This window comes from Eleutherodactylus coqui, chromosome 9 (assembly GCF_035609145.1).
Source record: "Eleutherodactylus coqui strain aEleCoq1 chromosome 9, aEleCoq1.hap1, whole genome shotgun sequence".
In the NCBI taxonomy this organism is placed as follows: domain Eukaryota; kingdom Metazoa; phylum Chordata; class Amphibia; order Anura; family Eleutherodactylidae; genus Eleutherodactylus; species Eleutherodactylus coqui.
Genome location: NC_089845.1, coordinates 121,115,265 through 121,132,522, shown reverse-complemented (window position 1 = coordinate 121,132,522; position 17,258 = coordinate 121,115,265). Strand labels below are relative to the sequence as shown.

The following is a 17,258-nucleotide window of genomic DNA, read 5'->3' as shown; positions in this document are numbered from 1 at the left end:
AATTGTGTAGGCAGGGCCACAACACAGTTATTGTTCATTGAATATACGCAGTGGGTCCTTCCCTTTGCAAAAAAGGAAAAGAAATTATATTTGGCCTGCCTGTGTCAGTCCTAAGGTCTCCGTGTACGTGTGTGCTGCGTGGAGAACGTACAAAAATCAGACGCAACCAGCTACGGTTTACTGCAGGCTTGCGCCATTGTCTTTCCTGACTGGCAAATACCTGCTCTGCTAGAGTTAATAACTCTGCTACACTAAAGTTGTGTGTCACTTTTTCAGGGCCACACTACAGTTCTAAAAGTTATCGTTCATTGAATATACGCAGTGGGTCCTTCCCTTTGCAAAAAAGGAAAAGAAATTGTATTTGGCCTGCCTGTGTCAGTCCTAAGGTCTCCGTGTACGTGTGTGCTGCGTGGACAACGTACAAAAATCAGACGCAACCAGCTACGGTTGAGTGCAGCCTTGCGCCAATTTCTTTCCTGCCTGGGAAATCAAATCACTGGTAATACAGCATGCTGAGGGGTAGGGGTAGGCCTAGAGGATGTGGACGCGGCCGAGGACGCGGAGGGCCAAGTGAGGGTGTGGGCACAGGCCGAGCCAGTGCGGTGGCCAGGGGTAGAGGCAGGGCCAGACCGAATAATCCACCAACTGTTTCCCAAAGCGCCCCCTCGCGCCATGCCACCCTGCACAGGTCAAGGTGCTCTACGGTGTGGCAGTTTTTCACAGAGACGCCTGACGACCGACGAACAGTGGTGTGCAACCTTTGTCGCGCCAAGATCAGCTGGGGAGGCACCACCAACAGCATGCGCAGGCATATGATGGCCAAGCACCCCACAAGGTGGGACGATGCCGTTCACCGCCTCCGGTTTGCACCACTGCCTCTCCCCCTGTGCCCCAACCTGCCACTGAGATCCAACCCCCCTCTGAGGACACAGGCAGTACAGTCTCCTGGCCTACACCCACACCCTCACCTCCGCTGTCCTCGGCCCCATCCAGCAATGTCTCTCAGCGTAGCGTCCAGACGTCGCTAGTGCCACAGTTTGAGCGCAAGCGCAAGTACGACGCCACGCACCCGCACGCTCAAGCGTTAAACGTGCACATTGCAAAATTGATGAGCCTACAGATGCTGCCGTATAGGCTTGTGGAAACGGAGGCTTTCAAAAGCATGATGGCGGCGGCTGCCCCGCGCTACTTGGTTCCCAGTCGCCACTACTTTTCCCGATGTGCCGTCCCAGCCCTGCACGACCACGTCTCCCGCAACATTGTACGCGCCCTCACCAACGCGGTTACTGCCAAGGTCCACTTAACAACGGACACGTGGACAAGCACAGGCGGGCAGGGCCACTATATCTCCCTGACGGCACATTGGGTGAATTTAGTGGAGGCTGGGACAGAGTCAGAGCCTGGGACCGCTCACGTCCTACCCACACCCAGAATTGCGGGCCACAGCTCGGTGGTGGTATCTGCGGCGGTGTATGCTTCCTCCACTCAAGCACCTTCCTCCTCCTCCTCCTCCAACGCAACCTCTGTCTCGCAATCAAGATGTGTCAGCAGTACGTCGCCAGCAGTCGGTGTCACGCGGCGTGGCAGCACAGCGGTGGGCAAGCGTCAGCAGGCCGTGCTGAAACTACTCAGCTTAGGAGAGAAGAGGCACATGGCCCACGAACTGCTGCAGGGTCTGACAGAGCAGACCGACCGCTGGCTTGCGCCGCTGAGCCTCCAACCGGGCATGGTCGTGTGTGACAACGGCCGTAAGCTGGTGGCGGCTCTGCAGCTCGGCAGCCTCACGCACGTGCCATGCCTGGCCCATGTCTTTAATTTGGTGGTTCAGCGCTTTCTGAAAAGCTACCCCCACTTGTCATACCTGCTCGGAAAGGCGCGCCAGCTCTGCGCACATTTCCGCAAATCCCACACGCACGCTGCCACCCTGCGGACACTGCAACATAGGTTTAATCTGCCAGTGCACCGACTGCTGTGTGACGTGCCCACACAGTGGAACTCTACGCTCCACATGTTGGCCAGACTGTATGAGCAGCGTAGAGCTATAGTGGAATACCAACTCCAACTTGCGCGGCGCAGTGGGAGTCGGCCTCCTCAATTATTTACAGAAGAGTGGCCCTGGTTGGCAGCCATCTGTCAGGTCCTTGGAACATTTGAGGAGTCTACCCAGGTGGTGAGCGGCGATGCTACAATCATTAGCGTCACCATTCCTCTGCTATGCATCTTGAAAAGTTCCCTGCAAAGCATAAAGGCAGACGCTTTGCGCTCGGAAACAGAGCCGGGGAAGACAGTATGTCACTGGATAGTCAGAGCACCCGCCTGTCTATATCTCAGCGCGTTGAGGAGGAGGAGGAGGAGCATGAGGAAGATGAGGAGGAGGGGGAAGAGACAGCTTGGCCCACTGCTGAGGGTACAGATGCTGCTGGGCTGTCATCCTTTCAGCGTGTATGGCCTGAGGAGGAGGAAGAGGAGGAGGAGGAGGATCCTGAAAGTGATCTTCCTAGTGAGGACAGCCATGTGTTGCGTACAGGTACTCTGGCACACATGGCGGACTTCATGTTAGGATGCCTTTCTTGTGACCCTCGCGTTACACGCATTCTGGCCACTACAGATTACTGGGTGTACACATTGCTCGACCCACGGTATAAGGAGAACTTTTCCACTCTGATTCCCGAAGAGGAAAGGGGTTCGAGAGTGATGCTATACCACAGGGCGCTGGTGGACAAACTGATGGTAAACTTCCCATCCGACAGCGCTAGTGGCAGAAGGCGCAGTTCCGAGGGCCAGGTAGCAGGGGAGGCGCAGAGATCAGGCAGCATGTACAGCGCAGGCAGGGGAACATTCTCCAAGGCCTTTGCCAGCATTATGGCTCCCCAGCAAGACTGTGTCACCGCTCCCCAGTCAAGGCTGAGTCGGCGGGAGCACTGTAAAAGGATGGTGAGGGAGTACGTAGCCGATCGCACGACCGTCCTCCGTGACGCCTCTGCCCCCTACAACTACTGGGTGTCGAAGCTGGACACGTGGCCTGAACTCGCGCTGTATGCCCTGGAGGTGCTTGCTTGTCCTGCGGCTAGCGTCTTGTCAGAGAGTGTGTTTAGTGTGGCTGGGGGAATCATCACGGATAAGCGTACCCACCTGTCAACCGACAGTGCCGACAGGCTTACACTCATCAAGATGAACAAAGCCTGGATTTCCCCAGACTTCTCTTCTCCACCAGCGGACAGCAGCGATACGTAAGCAATACGTAGGCTGCACCCGCGGATGGAAGCTACGTTCTCTCTCACCATCCAAAATGGGGACATTTCTGCTTCATCAATCTGTGTCTAATATTCCTCCTGCTCCTCCTCCTGAAACCTCACGTAATCACGCTGAACGGGCAATTTTTCTTAGGGCCACAAGGCTCAGTCATATAATTTTTCTAAACAATTTTTATATGTTTCAATGTTCTTAAAAGCGTTGAAACTTTAACTTGAACCAATTTTTCGTTAAACTGGGCTGCCTCCAGGCCTAGTTACAACTTAAGCCACATTAACCAAAGCGATTAATGGGTTTCACCTGCCCTCTTGGTTGGCCATGGCCAATTTTTTGGATGTACATTAGTACTGTTGATACAGCAATTTTTGTGGGCCCTCGCCTACAGTGTAATCAAATGAATTTTTAGCCCACCTGCATTACAGCTGATGTTACATCCGCTGTGTTGGGCAATGCAATGGGATATTTTTATGTACCGCCGGTGGGTTCCAGGGAGCCACCCATGCTGTAGGTGCACACGGAGTTTAACCTACATCTGTCCACTTGTAAAGAACCCCAGTCTGACTGGGGCATGCAGTGTGGGCCGAAGCCCACCTGCATTAAGCACGACATTACTACCTCAGCTGTGTTGGGCAATGCAATGGGATATTTCTATGTACCACCGGTGGCTTCCTGGCACCCACCCATGCTGTGGGTCCACAGGGAATTATAAATGCATCTGTTTCCACTTGTAAAGAACCCCAGTCTGACTGGGGCATGCAGTGTGAGCCGAAGCCCACCTGCATTAAACATGACATTACTACCTCAGCTGTGTTGGGCAATGCAATGGGATATTTTTATGTTCCGCCGGTGGGTTCCAGGGAGCCACCCATGCTGTCGGTCCACAGGGACTTCACAATAGGGAGTTGTACCTGCCTGTGTCTATGAATTAAAAACTGCGGTCTGACTGGGGCATGCAGACACCTTGACAGAATGAATAGTGTTGGCACATAGGTTCCCAATTGCTATGCCCACGTGTGCAGCTCCTGATGGCGGTGGCACAGGATTCTATTTCTCATTGCTTCTGTACAGCATTGTGGGCTATCGCCCCGCCCCTTTTAAAGAGGGTCGCTGCCTAGCCGTGCCAACCCTCTGCAGTGTGTGCCTGCGGTTCCTCCTCATGGCAGACGCACTTCTAAATTGACATGAGTGTGGTGTGGCATGAGGGCAGCTGAAGGCTGCACAGGGACACTTTGGTGTGCGCTGTGGGGGGAGGGGGGGCGGTTGGGCAGCATGTAAGCCAGGAGAAGTGGCAGTGGAGTGTCATGCAGGCAGTGATTGTGCTTTGTTGGAGGTAGTGTGGTGCTTAGCTAAGGTATGCATTGCTAATGAGGGCTTTTCAGAAGTAAAAGTTTTTGGGAGGGGGGGGGGCCCACTCTTGCCGCTATTGTGGCTTAATAGTGGGAGCTGTGAACTTGAGATGCAGCCCAACATGTAGCCCCTCGCCTGCCCTGTCCATTGCTGTGTCGTTCCCATCACTTTCTTGAATTGCCCAGATTTTCACACAAGGAAACCTTAGCGAGCATCGGCGAAATACAAAAATGCTCGGGTCGCCCATTGACTTCAATGGGGTTCGTTACTCGAAACGAACCCTCGAGCATCGCGAAAAGTTCGTCCCGAATAACGAGCACCCGAGCATTTTGGTGCTCGCTCATCTCTAGTTGATACAACACAATTTATTAATACAAATGGATAAATGATAAAAATAAAAGAAAGTTCCATAAAAATAGATGATATTGCATAAATGTTTACAATGATACTCTACAGGTAAAATACATATAGGAAGTGATAAAACATAAACACACTTTACAATACAAAAGACTTACAGACACATACTTACAACCTTAAACACTTCTGCCTGGAGTTCATCTTTTCACTGGAGAAGCCACAGTGAAAAGCATACAGGTTTCATGGACCAACACTGTAAGAGATGGTCTTCTCCCTACAGGTACAAGATGCTTCTGATGCAGTACAATTTGTGTCCTATTTTATACACTATAACTTGCTGAGTCATCTGCCATATTCTCCAAGCTTTGCCACCAAGATGTTATCAATCTGAGGCCCCCACCATCTGAAATAGCCAGCTTCATTGACCAAAGGTTCAGAATCAACAACTCAATTCCCTAGACAAAGATGATGGTATCAGAGGAGTAACAAGACTCAACAGATTCATGGTGATACAATGTATATGAACAGAATTCAAACAAACCTATATAAATGGAATTGTAGTTGATGCAATTAGCATTGTTCTGGTAATTGTAGTTAATACAATTACCATTGTTCTGTATAAATAAAACAAATATACATATGTTAGACCTCTATCTTATACAAAAAATTAACAAGTCACATACACATTTCACAGTTACATCAAAGCTTCCTACACCAAACAGGTTTAAAGTCCACATGAATGTTCATAGCTATTCGTATTTAAAATACAAAATGGAGGATGAAGGAACATAATTAGCCATTTATGTAGGCCTGCAGTACAATAACATACAAAATGGAGGGCTACAAATGGCCAATTATATTTGCACCACAGGGGGGCAAGACGGAAGCATTTTCTTAGGCTTTAGTCAGACGGGCGTTTTTTCGCGTGATTTGCGGATCGCATGACGGATGCGCATCCGCAAATTGCGTGACCGGTGCGCGCAAGTCGCCCGCAAATCGCCCGGAAATCTGCTCCTAGCCGCGTTTCATTAGAAACGGGCCGGAGCTGTCCAGCGCATTGCATTCAATGGAAACGGCAATAGAGCCGGCTCCATTTAAAGCAATGCGATGCGGGTGAGCCCGGGATGAATTGTCGGGAAGGGCTTAAATATATAAGCCCTTCCCTGCAATTCATCCTAAAATGTGTAAAAATAAAAAATATATATATACTCACCTTCTCCCGGCAGCCGGAGCTCCGCGCGGCCGTCCTGCAGTGGGTGTGAAGGGGGTGTGAGTCAGACCTGCCCCCTGATTGGCTCAGCGCTGAGCCAATCAGAGGGATGTCTCAGTCACACACATTCATGAATTCATGAATGGATGTGAGTCAGACCTGCCCCTGATTGGCTCAGCGCTGAGAGGCAGCAGTCACTCACCCATTCATGAATTCATGAATGGGTGTGTGAGTGAAACCTGCCTCTGATTTAGTCAGGGCTGTGACCAATCAGAGGCAGATCATTCAGCAGGCGGGGATTTTAAAGCCCCGCCGGCTGAATAGTGCTGAGAAGCAGTTCAGGAGAACTGACAGCGGCCGCGGCTGGACTCCGGCTGCAGCGGAAAGGTGAGTATACAATTTTTTTTTATTTTAACACATTTTAGGATGAATTGCAGGGAAGGGCTTATATATTTAAGCCCTTCCCGACAATTCACCCCGCGCACGCCGGCAGCCCATTGCTTTCAATGGAGTGGCTGTATTGCCGGCTCCATTGAATTCAATGGGCAAACATCGTTCTTCTCTGTCACAGCTGTTATTGCTGTGGCAGAGAAGAATGATTTGTCTTCTATATGTTCTCAATGGGGTCGGCGCTGCTGCCGCCGGCCCCATTGAGCGCATATAGAGAAGAGAACAGGAATCGCAGATCGCAGATAGGTGCGATCTGCGATTTCTGTTCTATAATTTATCGGACGAGCGCATAAAAAGCGCTCATGTGTCCGATACCATTGCAAAGCAATGGTTTTATAAAATCGCCGGACGCATGCGCATGCGCAAATCGCGGCTAAAAACGCCCGTCTGACTAAGGCCTTACAAAGCAAAACGTCCAAGCCGGCTATATTTTGCATCAAGTCTGCTTAAAGTATGTTGGAGAACGTGTTCTGGTCTGATAAGACCAAGGTTGGATTTTTTGGCCATAATTCCAAAAGGTATGTTTGGCACAAAGGCAACACAGAAGACTACCTTACCTGCAGTGAGGATAGTGGAGACAGCATTATGCTTTGGTGTTGTTTTTTCTTGCTGCAACTGGGGCTTTAGTGATGGTGGAAGGAATTCTGAACAGTTCCACATATCAGTCCATGTTGGCACAAAACCTTCAGTCCTTGGCTAAAAAGCTGAAGATGAAGAAGAATTTCACCTTTCAGCATGACAACGACCCAAAGGCTACTTCCAAGCCAACAAAAGAATGGCTTTGCCAGAAGAAGATCTAAGTTTTAGAATGGCCCAGCCAGAGCCAAGACCTGAGTCCCATTTGAAGATCTGTGAGTTGACCTGAAGAGAGCGCTACACATGAGATACCCAGATGCAACCACATTATTGTAGATTTGTTTTAGATTTTCCCAAAAGATTTCAGTTAGTTTTTCAATGGAGTTGTACAGATAATGGGTCACATTGAAGGTGGAAATAAATCTGAAATGATTCATCTTTGTTGGATTCTTTAACATGACAACCTGGCATTCTAACGGATGTGTAGACCCTTTATAAAAACACCAAAAAAGCATGAAATTGATGTTTATAAGCTAGAAAAAAACACCATTAAACTTTGTGTAAAGGAAGCTAGAAGCAGCTTAAAAAGAGGCAACAGATGGAAATGATCGTTTCTGTTTCAGAAAGGTTCCAGCGTGACGGATGTCTGAAGGTGACCTTGGTGTTAGACTGCCGCGGGATTACATTTCTGGACTATACAGGAGTGATTTCCCTCACTCAGGTATTCATAGACCTCATTAACTGCATGTGATTTGTTAGACATAGGGCCGGTCACGTAATCAGACTTTGCATCAAATAAAAATTCCTCAGCAATGGTTTCTGCACACTGTGTAACCAATATTCCACTGCAAAACAAAAGCAAGAAGTAGGTTAGTAGGTTAATAGTGTTACTTTTAATAGTAGCAGAGAGTCACACCATTACTGCTGTGTGTTTTCCCCAAAAATAAGACCTGACCTGATAATGAACCCTAGCTACATTAGGTAAACAAAAACACAATACTCACCCTGCAGACGGCATCTGTGTCTCCAGCAATGTCTCCCCGGCGGTGTGGCAGGCTGCTCAGTAATCCTCCCCGCTGCCGTTTCTCTCTGGTAAATGGGGCTTTGAAATCCCCTGCCTTCAGCAAGTAAGCGCTGTGATTGGATTGACCGCTAGCCAATCAGAGCCGACGCTCAACCATTCACAGCCATTCAGTGAATGACATCACTGGCTGTTATTGGTTCATCAAGCACCGGCTCTGATTGGCTGGTGATCTATCCACTCACAGCGCTTAATTGCTGGAGGCGGGGGAATTCAAAGCCCCGTTTACCAAAGAGAAACGACAGCGAGGAGGATTAGAGCAGCCTGCCGCACCGCTGGGAGACATCGCTGGAGACACAGATGCCATCTGCGAGGTGAGTATACTCCCTGCCCCACCCCCTTCCCCCTAAACATAAGACACTGTGCCTCTTTTGGTGCAAAATTTAATATAAGCCAGTGTCTTATTTTCGGGGGAACACAGTAGTATGTAAGGCCGACAAAAGACACATGTCCATCCAGCCTATTACACCCCCGAATGTTGATCCAGAAAAAGGCAAAACAATGAGAGAGAAACAAAAACCAAATCCAAAACATTACAGAGAATTGCAGTGTCAGTTAAACTCCACTCAGTTTTATGTTGTGTATCATCCAGGTCTGCGATCTCCACAACAATAAAGTGAATACGGCCGCCTCCACAAACTGGTCATGCCTTGTAGTCGATGTCTTGAAGAAGATATTTGATGTTATTCTTTACAGGGGTTTTTCTCTATGTCTTTAGATTTCCCAGGATCTGAGAGAACTCGACACGGAGGTCTTATTCACAGGCTGCAGTGGTGAGTAATGTCCGTTCTAGGAGGACGTGTCTCTTCCATGTTCTTCTATAACACAGGATATGTGTTTCTTGTAGTGTCACTAGTGAAGGCCCTCATGTACTGCGGCGCAGACGGTGGCCCAAAGCACGAGCAATTCTTCAGTACAGTAAAGGCAGCCCTAGAGACCCTGAAAGTGAAAAGGGTAAAACTTGATTGTGGCGGTCCCTGTGTATACTGTCCTCTTATTACTAATTATCTGTCTAATCTATCTATCAAATCTGTCTGTCTATTCCCCCCCCCCCCCATCCCTAGCAATCGCTGGAGGCGAAATTTATAGCTTTCCTATGCAAAATTAGCCGCTTGCCATGGGGTCTCTGGATCTGGCCATGCAGGTTGCCCAGATGTAGCAAACACTAGCTTGACACTCAACACAACACAAATCATTAAATAGTCAAGGAACAGCTGCTGCGGCTGTAATTGTGATGTGAGAACCCCTTAATCTGATATCAAGATTTAATGGGGGTCTTCTGGGCACAAAATGGAAATTCTGAACATGCTGAAATCCGGGAGGCACAGCTAAGTAACAACCACCTGTACTGTTTATCTGCCGCTCTGTCCTCTCGTCTTCGTCCCGTGCAGACATTGTTCTGCCGCTTGGTTTACAAGCATCAGTTCCGCAGTAAGCTGTTACCTACAACTTCCAGTATGCACATGGCGTATTGCATAAAAACAAAAGTTTTTTTTGCATGCGCCTATGTGTGCAAAAAAAAAGTGTGTCTGATAGAACCATGGTGTGTTCATAGGATAGGAATACAAAAATACTCGCAACTGCAAAAGATAGGACACCCATGCGCCTGTAAGGTCCGTGCTGCGCCTAAAAAATCCCTGCAGCGAGTTCCCTCATCACTGACCACTATGGCAGCACTGTCAGTGTTCAGTGACAAGGGGACTCCCTGCGGGAATGAAGGAACCCCCTGCCACAGCTGTTACAGCTATGGCCAAGGAAAGCGATGTTCTCCCATTGCTTTCAATAGGGTGCAGGCAGCCCAAATTCTACCATTACGCTTTTTTTGGTCAACCCATCTCCAAGAGAGAAAAAAGTGAAAAAAAACGTGTTTTTATTAAATTTATTCTGCCTCCTAGAAACAAAGTAAAAAGTGATTAAAAAGTCACATGTACCGCAAAATGGTACCCATAAAAACGTAAAAGCAAGCTCTTACACAGCAGCATCCACAGAAAAAGAAAAAAGTTATGGCTCTCAAAAGTGCGTTTAAAAAAAAAAAAAAAAAAGGAAATGTTGAAAAAATAGTTGGGTTAATAGGGTTAATGTGAATTTAGAATTCGTTATATATACAGACTCTTCCCATAGTCCTGGGTTTCAGCTCTACAGACCCTATAGTATAACTGACTGATACTTGTGGCCAATTTAATTTATTGCAGTAAAGTGCCATCTAGTGGCGGTAATGGAGAACTGCACTTATTTTGTTTTACATTGTTCTTTAACAGCACTATATCAGTGGAGATGCAATTACTAGATGTGAAACTACTGCTCTAACTGTTATAGGTTCCAAAAGCTGGCCGAGGTGGAAGGGAATTGCTCATAATGCATTTCCATAATGTACTCTTTAGATGGAGGGTTAGTTGGAATTAAATTTGTCAGTGCAAAGTAGAAATCAGGCCACCACATCAGTGGATTGCATTGACAATTGTGCTCTTCGTTCCACCTGGATACCTTAATGTATGCTTTACAGTAACTTCCAATGTGGAGGAAACGATTCACTCGATTAGTTACATGACTGATTCTATTTTGTCCCATTTCTCTAGTGCAGTGAATCCGGTCTGGATGCGTCCGACCCATGTGATGTATAAGACCAGAGTCGGAGAAGTACAGGACATTGTTACTTGTTGGTGAATATGAAGAATACAGCCTCGTCTTCACTGGTTTTCCTTTGATAAGACTTGATTGCTCACAGTGAACACTCAGTAGAAGGCAGAAGAGGCAAGAGTTTTATGACGGAGCACTTTGTGAAGATGTCGCATCACATCTTCAGATAACCTTAGACTACATCTACTATACACAGAGCAGCCAGGGCTCTACATGGAGGGAATGATGTCCCATAGCAAAGGCTACAGTGGGGCTCCCTTCTGGCACTGATTATTGCCACCAGACCTCTAACTACGCAGGAGAGAAGGACTAGCTGCTTGTTTGTAGAACCTGTGGAGAGGGGACCCTTAGACATTCTCAGGGCCCATTCAAATACAGGCCCCCACCCACCTGGGCATCTATAGCCACCACATTTGCTGACTCTGTGGTATATGTACAGTTAAGCTTAGAAACTATACTATATACTTCCATTATAGTCAAAGGAAGGACTGATGCATCTTACAGCACCCCACAACAATTTAACAAATACATCCCCCCCCCCTTTTTATTGTTTTAAAAGTTCACATGGCAGAAAGCCTATGCATAATGTTGAAAACATATTGTCATGTGGTATGTGCTACATTTTTGTGTTTAACTCTGTTATCAAAGTTTTTTTTTTGCTAATGTAGTGATTAGAGATGAGCGAGCATACTCTCTAAGGACAATTACTCGATCAATCATGGTCCTTAGCGAGTACCCGCCCGGAAGAAAAGGTACGGCTGCCGTCGCGGGTGAGAGGTGAGTTGCGGCCATGAGCAGGGGGGAGCGGGGGGTGGGGGGGGGGGGGGAGAAAGGAAGAGAGAGATCTCCCCTCTGTTCCTCCCCGCTCTCCCCCGCCGCTCGCCGCCGGCAGCCGAATCTTTGCTCCCGAGCGGGCAGGTACTCGCTAAGGGCAATGCTCGATCGAGCAATTGCCCTTAGCGAGTATGCTCGCTCATCTCTAGTAGCGATGTAGTTTTCAGCACCAGCAAAAGGAAAATGTACTCTAAAAGGGGTTGCCTGGGACCTTTACGCTCACAATCTCTACCAGTCAGCTAATCGTTGGGCTCACTGTCAGTGCAGACAGCGCTGGAAGCTGATAGCACTATCTTTATTATAGTGTCCAATTTTGGTACTGCAGGCACAGCTTCCATTGAATCCTTGAGGATAGGTCATCAATAGTTAAAGTCCCAGACAACTCTGTAAAACTTGTATATTTTAAGATGCTGTACTGATAAGACAAAACGTTAAAGGAGTTGGCAGGTGTTAGATAACCAGTTTCTTTATATATCGCAATCAAACTCCGTTTATTAAATGTATTGTCTATAACTACAAAACCCTTACAATATGCAGTCCTGATACTGTAACCACTAATAGGACCTCCTGTATGGACTAGGATTGACCCGAGTTGACAAGCCCTTTATCTACAGCAGTGACTTCCAGCATGGTTCTTGACTCCAGATGATCCCTGGCATCTAATCAAAAGCCACAATGCTCTATTGCACTCATTGTAGAATGGACACCAGCACCCTCTGACGGACTCCATTGGGGTTGGTCGTCTGGGGTTTGATTGTGTTGTCCTTCATGCAGCACCATATCTCCAGCCAAAGCCAGCAGAATTTGTGGTGGAGACTCCAATGCAAGAGTGAACAGAACCAAATGAGTAAAATCTAGTTCTGTGATCAGAGCCGAGGACTGCCCTCCAGCACGTCCCAAAACCGTCTATAATGCAGCAGCAAGCTGAAGACTGACCCTTTACAGAATCCTTTCTGAAGCATATAATACTTTTTTAATATGAAATAAAGATAATTGTGTCTAAGATAGAGGACGGATTATTGTTATTCGTGTTTGGATATAATACATATGGAACGCCTTGAAAAGCAGTCATAAGTTTGACATCTCTACTTCCCTAATGTTGGGATAACCTAATGCATACAGTAGAATGAGTGTCATGTGGCGGTTTCGTTTATTCACTCTGCAGGCAGTGACGTTCCTAGTCTATGGTCCAGTTACCACTCTTGAGCAACTTAAAAGGGTTCTCCATATTGAACAACCCCTACTAGATAGAAGGGTTCCTTGACAATAAGCTGATCATAAAGTGTCCCCATTGTGGGCCCACCAGCAATGAGCTTCAATTTGTGGGTAAACCCGGCATAAGTGTTCCATTCCCCTGCAGCGCTGCCAAAGGGGAAATTAAGCAATACACAATGCCCAAACAAATTAATGGATTGTCTGTGTAATGCTGGACAGGATAGGTCCTCCAGAGAGAAAGATGCCTTTTTCTAACCATTCTCCATTCTGACTAAATAGAGGACCCCCCCCCCCTCATCCCACTCCTCAACCCCCTCACCCCATTAATTCAGAATTCCCTAAAATGATATATTAAAATGAGATTTGTAAACTGGACAATCCTTTTAAGCATATACCAAAATTTGACACCATGTCTGCCCAATGCATCAATTGTATATAATGCCTATCATGAGTTTCTATGGGGCCAACAAATGGCATAAAAGTAGTAACTGTATAGTTGCATGTTTTTTTGTTTTTTTTACGGTTGCCTATATTTTAGGGGTTAACAGAAGAAGAAACCATTGAGTAAATTAGTGGCCATGCATTCAGATGGAACCCCGGGACAAACCAAAGCCTTCCATTGCTGAATAGACTACAATATCCTGTCTGGCACAAAAGCAGGAAACAAATTGAGACCTACTGAGATGCAGACCTTATTGGTCTCCGTTTCAGCAATGTAAACCTATAGTTCCGTTTTGGAGATTCATATCGAACCACAAGATAGAACCCAGAGACATACATCAGAATGTTTTGCAACTGGCCCCTTAGAAACTTAATTAGATTGCTTATCTTGTGAGTTATAGGCTATATTATTTTGCAGAGCTGCATTCATAATTCTGCTAATTACTACTAGAAACAACAGAGAAAATATGTATAATACAGTTGGAAAGTTTTCCTGTATCAAATGACTGAACATTGACCCCTGCCAGAATGCTATTCACCAGGGAATGCCCTGTGCAACCATTGAGTTGAAAGGAATGTTGGGAGAATTATGAGTGCAGCTCTGAAATATAAATCTGGCCATACACATGATGTTGGGTTGGCTGACAACTGTCTGTCCCAACTCCACCATAAACATGTATAGCTGAGTGTACTTGTTTATCTTAATAGGAAATAGAAAGTGTAGTGATGACCGTTATTAGAAAAGTTGACTTAGAATCGTAGAATGGTAGAGTTGGAAGGGACCTCCAGGGTCATCGGGTCCAGCCCCCTGCTCAGTGCAGGATTCACTAAATCATCCCAGACAGATATTTGTCCAGCCTTTGTTTTGAACACTTCCATTGAAGAAGAACTCACCACCTCCCGTGGTAACCTGTTCCACTCATTCATCACCCTCACTGTCAGAAAGTTTTTTTTTTTCTAATAACTAAACTATGTCATCCCAATTTTTCAAAAATAATCTGAGATCGGCATGACCTGATCTGATTCTGCAAAAATCAGCCCAATTTTTACCTGCTGGCCCATCACAATGAGCAATACTAGTTAAGTGGCCACCAGACACATTTAGTTAGCATTGCCCCAATACGACCCTGTGCCACACAGCCAAAAACCTTTCATGTAAAGGCACTGTGGGGAATAGTGTGCGTGTTTTTTTTTTTGTTTGTTTCTCTAAAATGGGGGCAGTGTGACTAGTGTTATGCAGAAATTGTGGCTGGCACTTTAATGGGTGCATTGTGGTAAGTACTATTTTGGGCTCATTGTGTATGGGCAGCATTATAAGAAGCATGGGGCACTTTGACAATATTATGGCATTGTTACAGGCGCACTATTGGTATAAGACTACTGGAGAACGATATCTGACATTGTTATGGAGCAATGTGGCTGTTCCTTCTAGGTGGTGCATTTTGGCTGACACCATTATAGGCTACTGCAGCTGCCACTAGATACTAGAAATCCTGTCTTCTCCACTAGATATTGGGCACCTATCTACCCAACCCATTGGACACTTGCTTATCTACCAACCTAACATTATGAATGGTTAGCACTATTTCCTCACTGTCTTCACCCTGAAATATGTTCTAACCTTTTAAAATGCAATAAAGACTCTGTAACTAGCGGAGTTATCACATTTACTTGACAATACCATATAACGGTGGTTGGTTCGGGTGCAACGTGCTTACCTTCATCATGCCCCTGGTTAGTCACTGGGAATGGGCTTTAAAGAAGTTTATCTTCTTCCCTTCTGCTCGCATCTAGATGCATACTTAAATTACAAGAATTACAAAAATAGCTGTTGAGTGTAGTACATTTTAGCGGCCAGAAGATGTCTCCATTGGTCCTCTCTGCCCTAGAGGGATTATCGGACCAAAATGTTACTTCCTCATAAGATGACTTTTTTTCTATTTTACATTCCTATTGAGTCAACAATATTTCCATAGACAGAGTATTTGTAATGATGATAGAAGTATCACTATGGCTGCCTGTACTGTAGGATAGCTGCGCATATATATATATAATCTCTTATTCTATAATTGCTTTGTCAATTTGTGCAACTAAGTCTTAGCTGCCAGATTAAGTCAAGACTGAGTGAAAATACTTTTCAAGCTAGCAGTAATAGGAGCAAAGTCACATCATCGTAGGAAGTTCAGTCAGTTCCCAGAGGAAAGGACCATGACCTATGCTAGTGTTGGCTAACCTTTTAGACATAGAATGCCCAAACTGCAATGGACCGGTGGATGCAAGCCATTTTTCTGTAAAAAAAATAAATAAACGCCTCCCATTACTTCGGTGAGGTCTCGATCCTCTGGCCCTGGTTTTAGCTGCGTTGGAGGATTGGCAAGCGTTTCCCATTGTTTTCAATGGGAAACCTCACACTCACGTGTACATCACGTGCCATGTGATGTGTTTTCCTGTCCATTGAAAACAATGGGTGATGTGTTCCAAGGGAACGCCCAGAAATAGGGCATGCTGTGATTGTTTTTTTTGATTTTTTTTTTTACCACACCGTGATACGGGAAAACAATCACCTATGCATATGACCCCATTCTTAAGAATGGGGTTCATATTTGTGTGTCTCACCACGCACAAATTTCGTGCGATATTTAAGCCCGTGTGAAAGTGGCCTAAGTGAGCTTGAAGTATGTTGCAATATACAGAGTGGCCTCAGGAGTAATATTTCCCCCTATATCGGCCCCTGTAGTAATAGCGACCGTCACAGTGGCCTCAGTAGTAAGTGTTCCTAATTTTGGCCCCCCATAGTAATAGTGACTCCCACAGTGGCCCCAGTAGTAATACTGATCCCATATGGGCCTCAGTAGTAATAGTGTCCCTTATATTGGCCCCAGTAGTAATAGTGACCCCCACAGGCAATTATTTTAGACGCTGCAGCTGTGCAACATACACACAGAAAATTGACATGACAGTTTTGCACAGTGTATCCACATGAGACAGCACATGTATGACTTTTATGGATGGATCCAAAATGCTGTTCTGGGACACTACAGTTCCCCCTACTTAAAAATAAGCCGACCTCCGGCGCCTCTAAAACAGAGTGTACAAATCCGGAGACGTACCATCTTAACTGTATTACTTCGCTATCACTGGAAAAGGTTCTGCGGAGTGTGCAAGGTGAAACCTGGAAACACAATTCCATCCTCTGGTTACCTATATATAAGGCGTAACCCAGCCCCAGTGTACTAGTGACTAATGAAGTGTCATTTTTGTGTAAGACTTTTGGTATATGACAGCGTGTAAGAAAATTAGCTTGCAAGTACTTTTAAAAAATCTACCAGGGTGGACAGAATCCAAAACAGGTATTGCTATGGAGTGTCATACATAACTCTTTGCTCCAAAGACTAGTGAAAAATGAGATCAGTGGAATGACCATCACAGTCTCTTTAAGAGAATGAAACGCACTGTGTGACCTAATGAAAAAATTAGAAGAGGTGACTGGCAGACAAAGAACACAGGCAGTACCCTAGAAAAAGAGAAAAAAAATCACCAGAACAGTCAGTAGCTGCAGTCTATACCGCTGTCTGTGACTAAAAAGTGGTAGGAAGGCCCCGGCCCCCGAGACAGGCTAATGACAGGCTGCAAACACAAAAGAGTGGACTAAGGGGTACACAAGAAAACTCCAGTCATACACATGGATCTATCATACACACAGTCTCATACACACTGTGACTGCATTTGGATTTGCATAAAATTTGCATGAAATTGACTATAATATACCAACTATTAATTAAGCATGAATATGCAATGACTTTAAGCATATAAGATAAACTTTAAGCAAGAAAATGTGACTTAAAGTATAAATAATTG

General features: G+C 46.1%; 1 protein-coding gene across 2 annotated transcripts in view; it reads left to right on the top strand.

Moving 5' to 3' along the window:
• Positions 1-11,544, top strand: part of SLC26A7 (solute carrier family 26 member 7) — a 51,533-nt gene extending 39,989 nt beyond the window's left edge. Inside the window, exons 15-18 of one of the 2 annotated variants that reach the window (XM_066579024.1) lie at positions 7,816-7,913; positions 8,992-9,046; positions 9,121-9,227; positions 10,850-11,544. In XM_066579024.1, coding sequence (XP_066435121.1) covers positions 7,816-7,913; positions 8,992-9,046; positions 9,121-9,227; positions 10,850-10,894 — 305 coding nt within the window. In that variant the 3' untranslated portion in view covers positions 10,895-11,544. The remainder of the gene's footprint in view (positions 1-7,815; positions 7,914-8,991; positions 9,047-9,120; positions 9,228-10,849) is intronic. The other variant, XM_066579025.1, reaches the window with a different exon arrangement.
• The last annotated feature ends 5,714 nt before the right edge of the window (positions 11,545-17,258 follow it).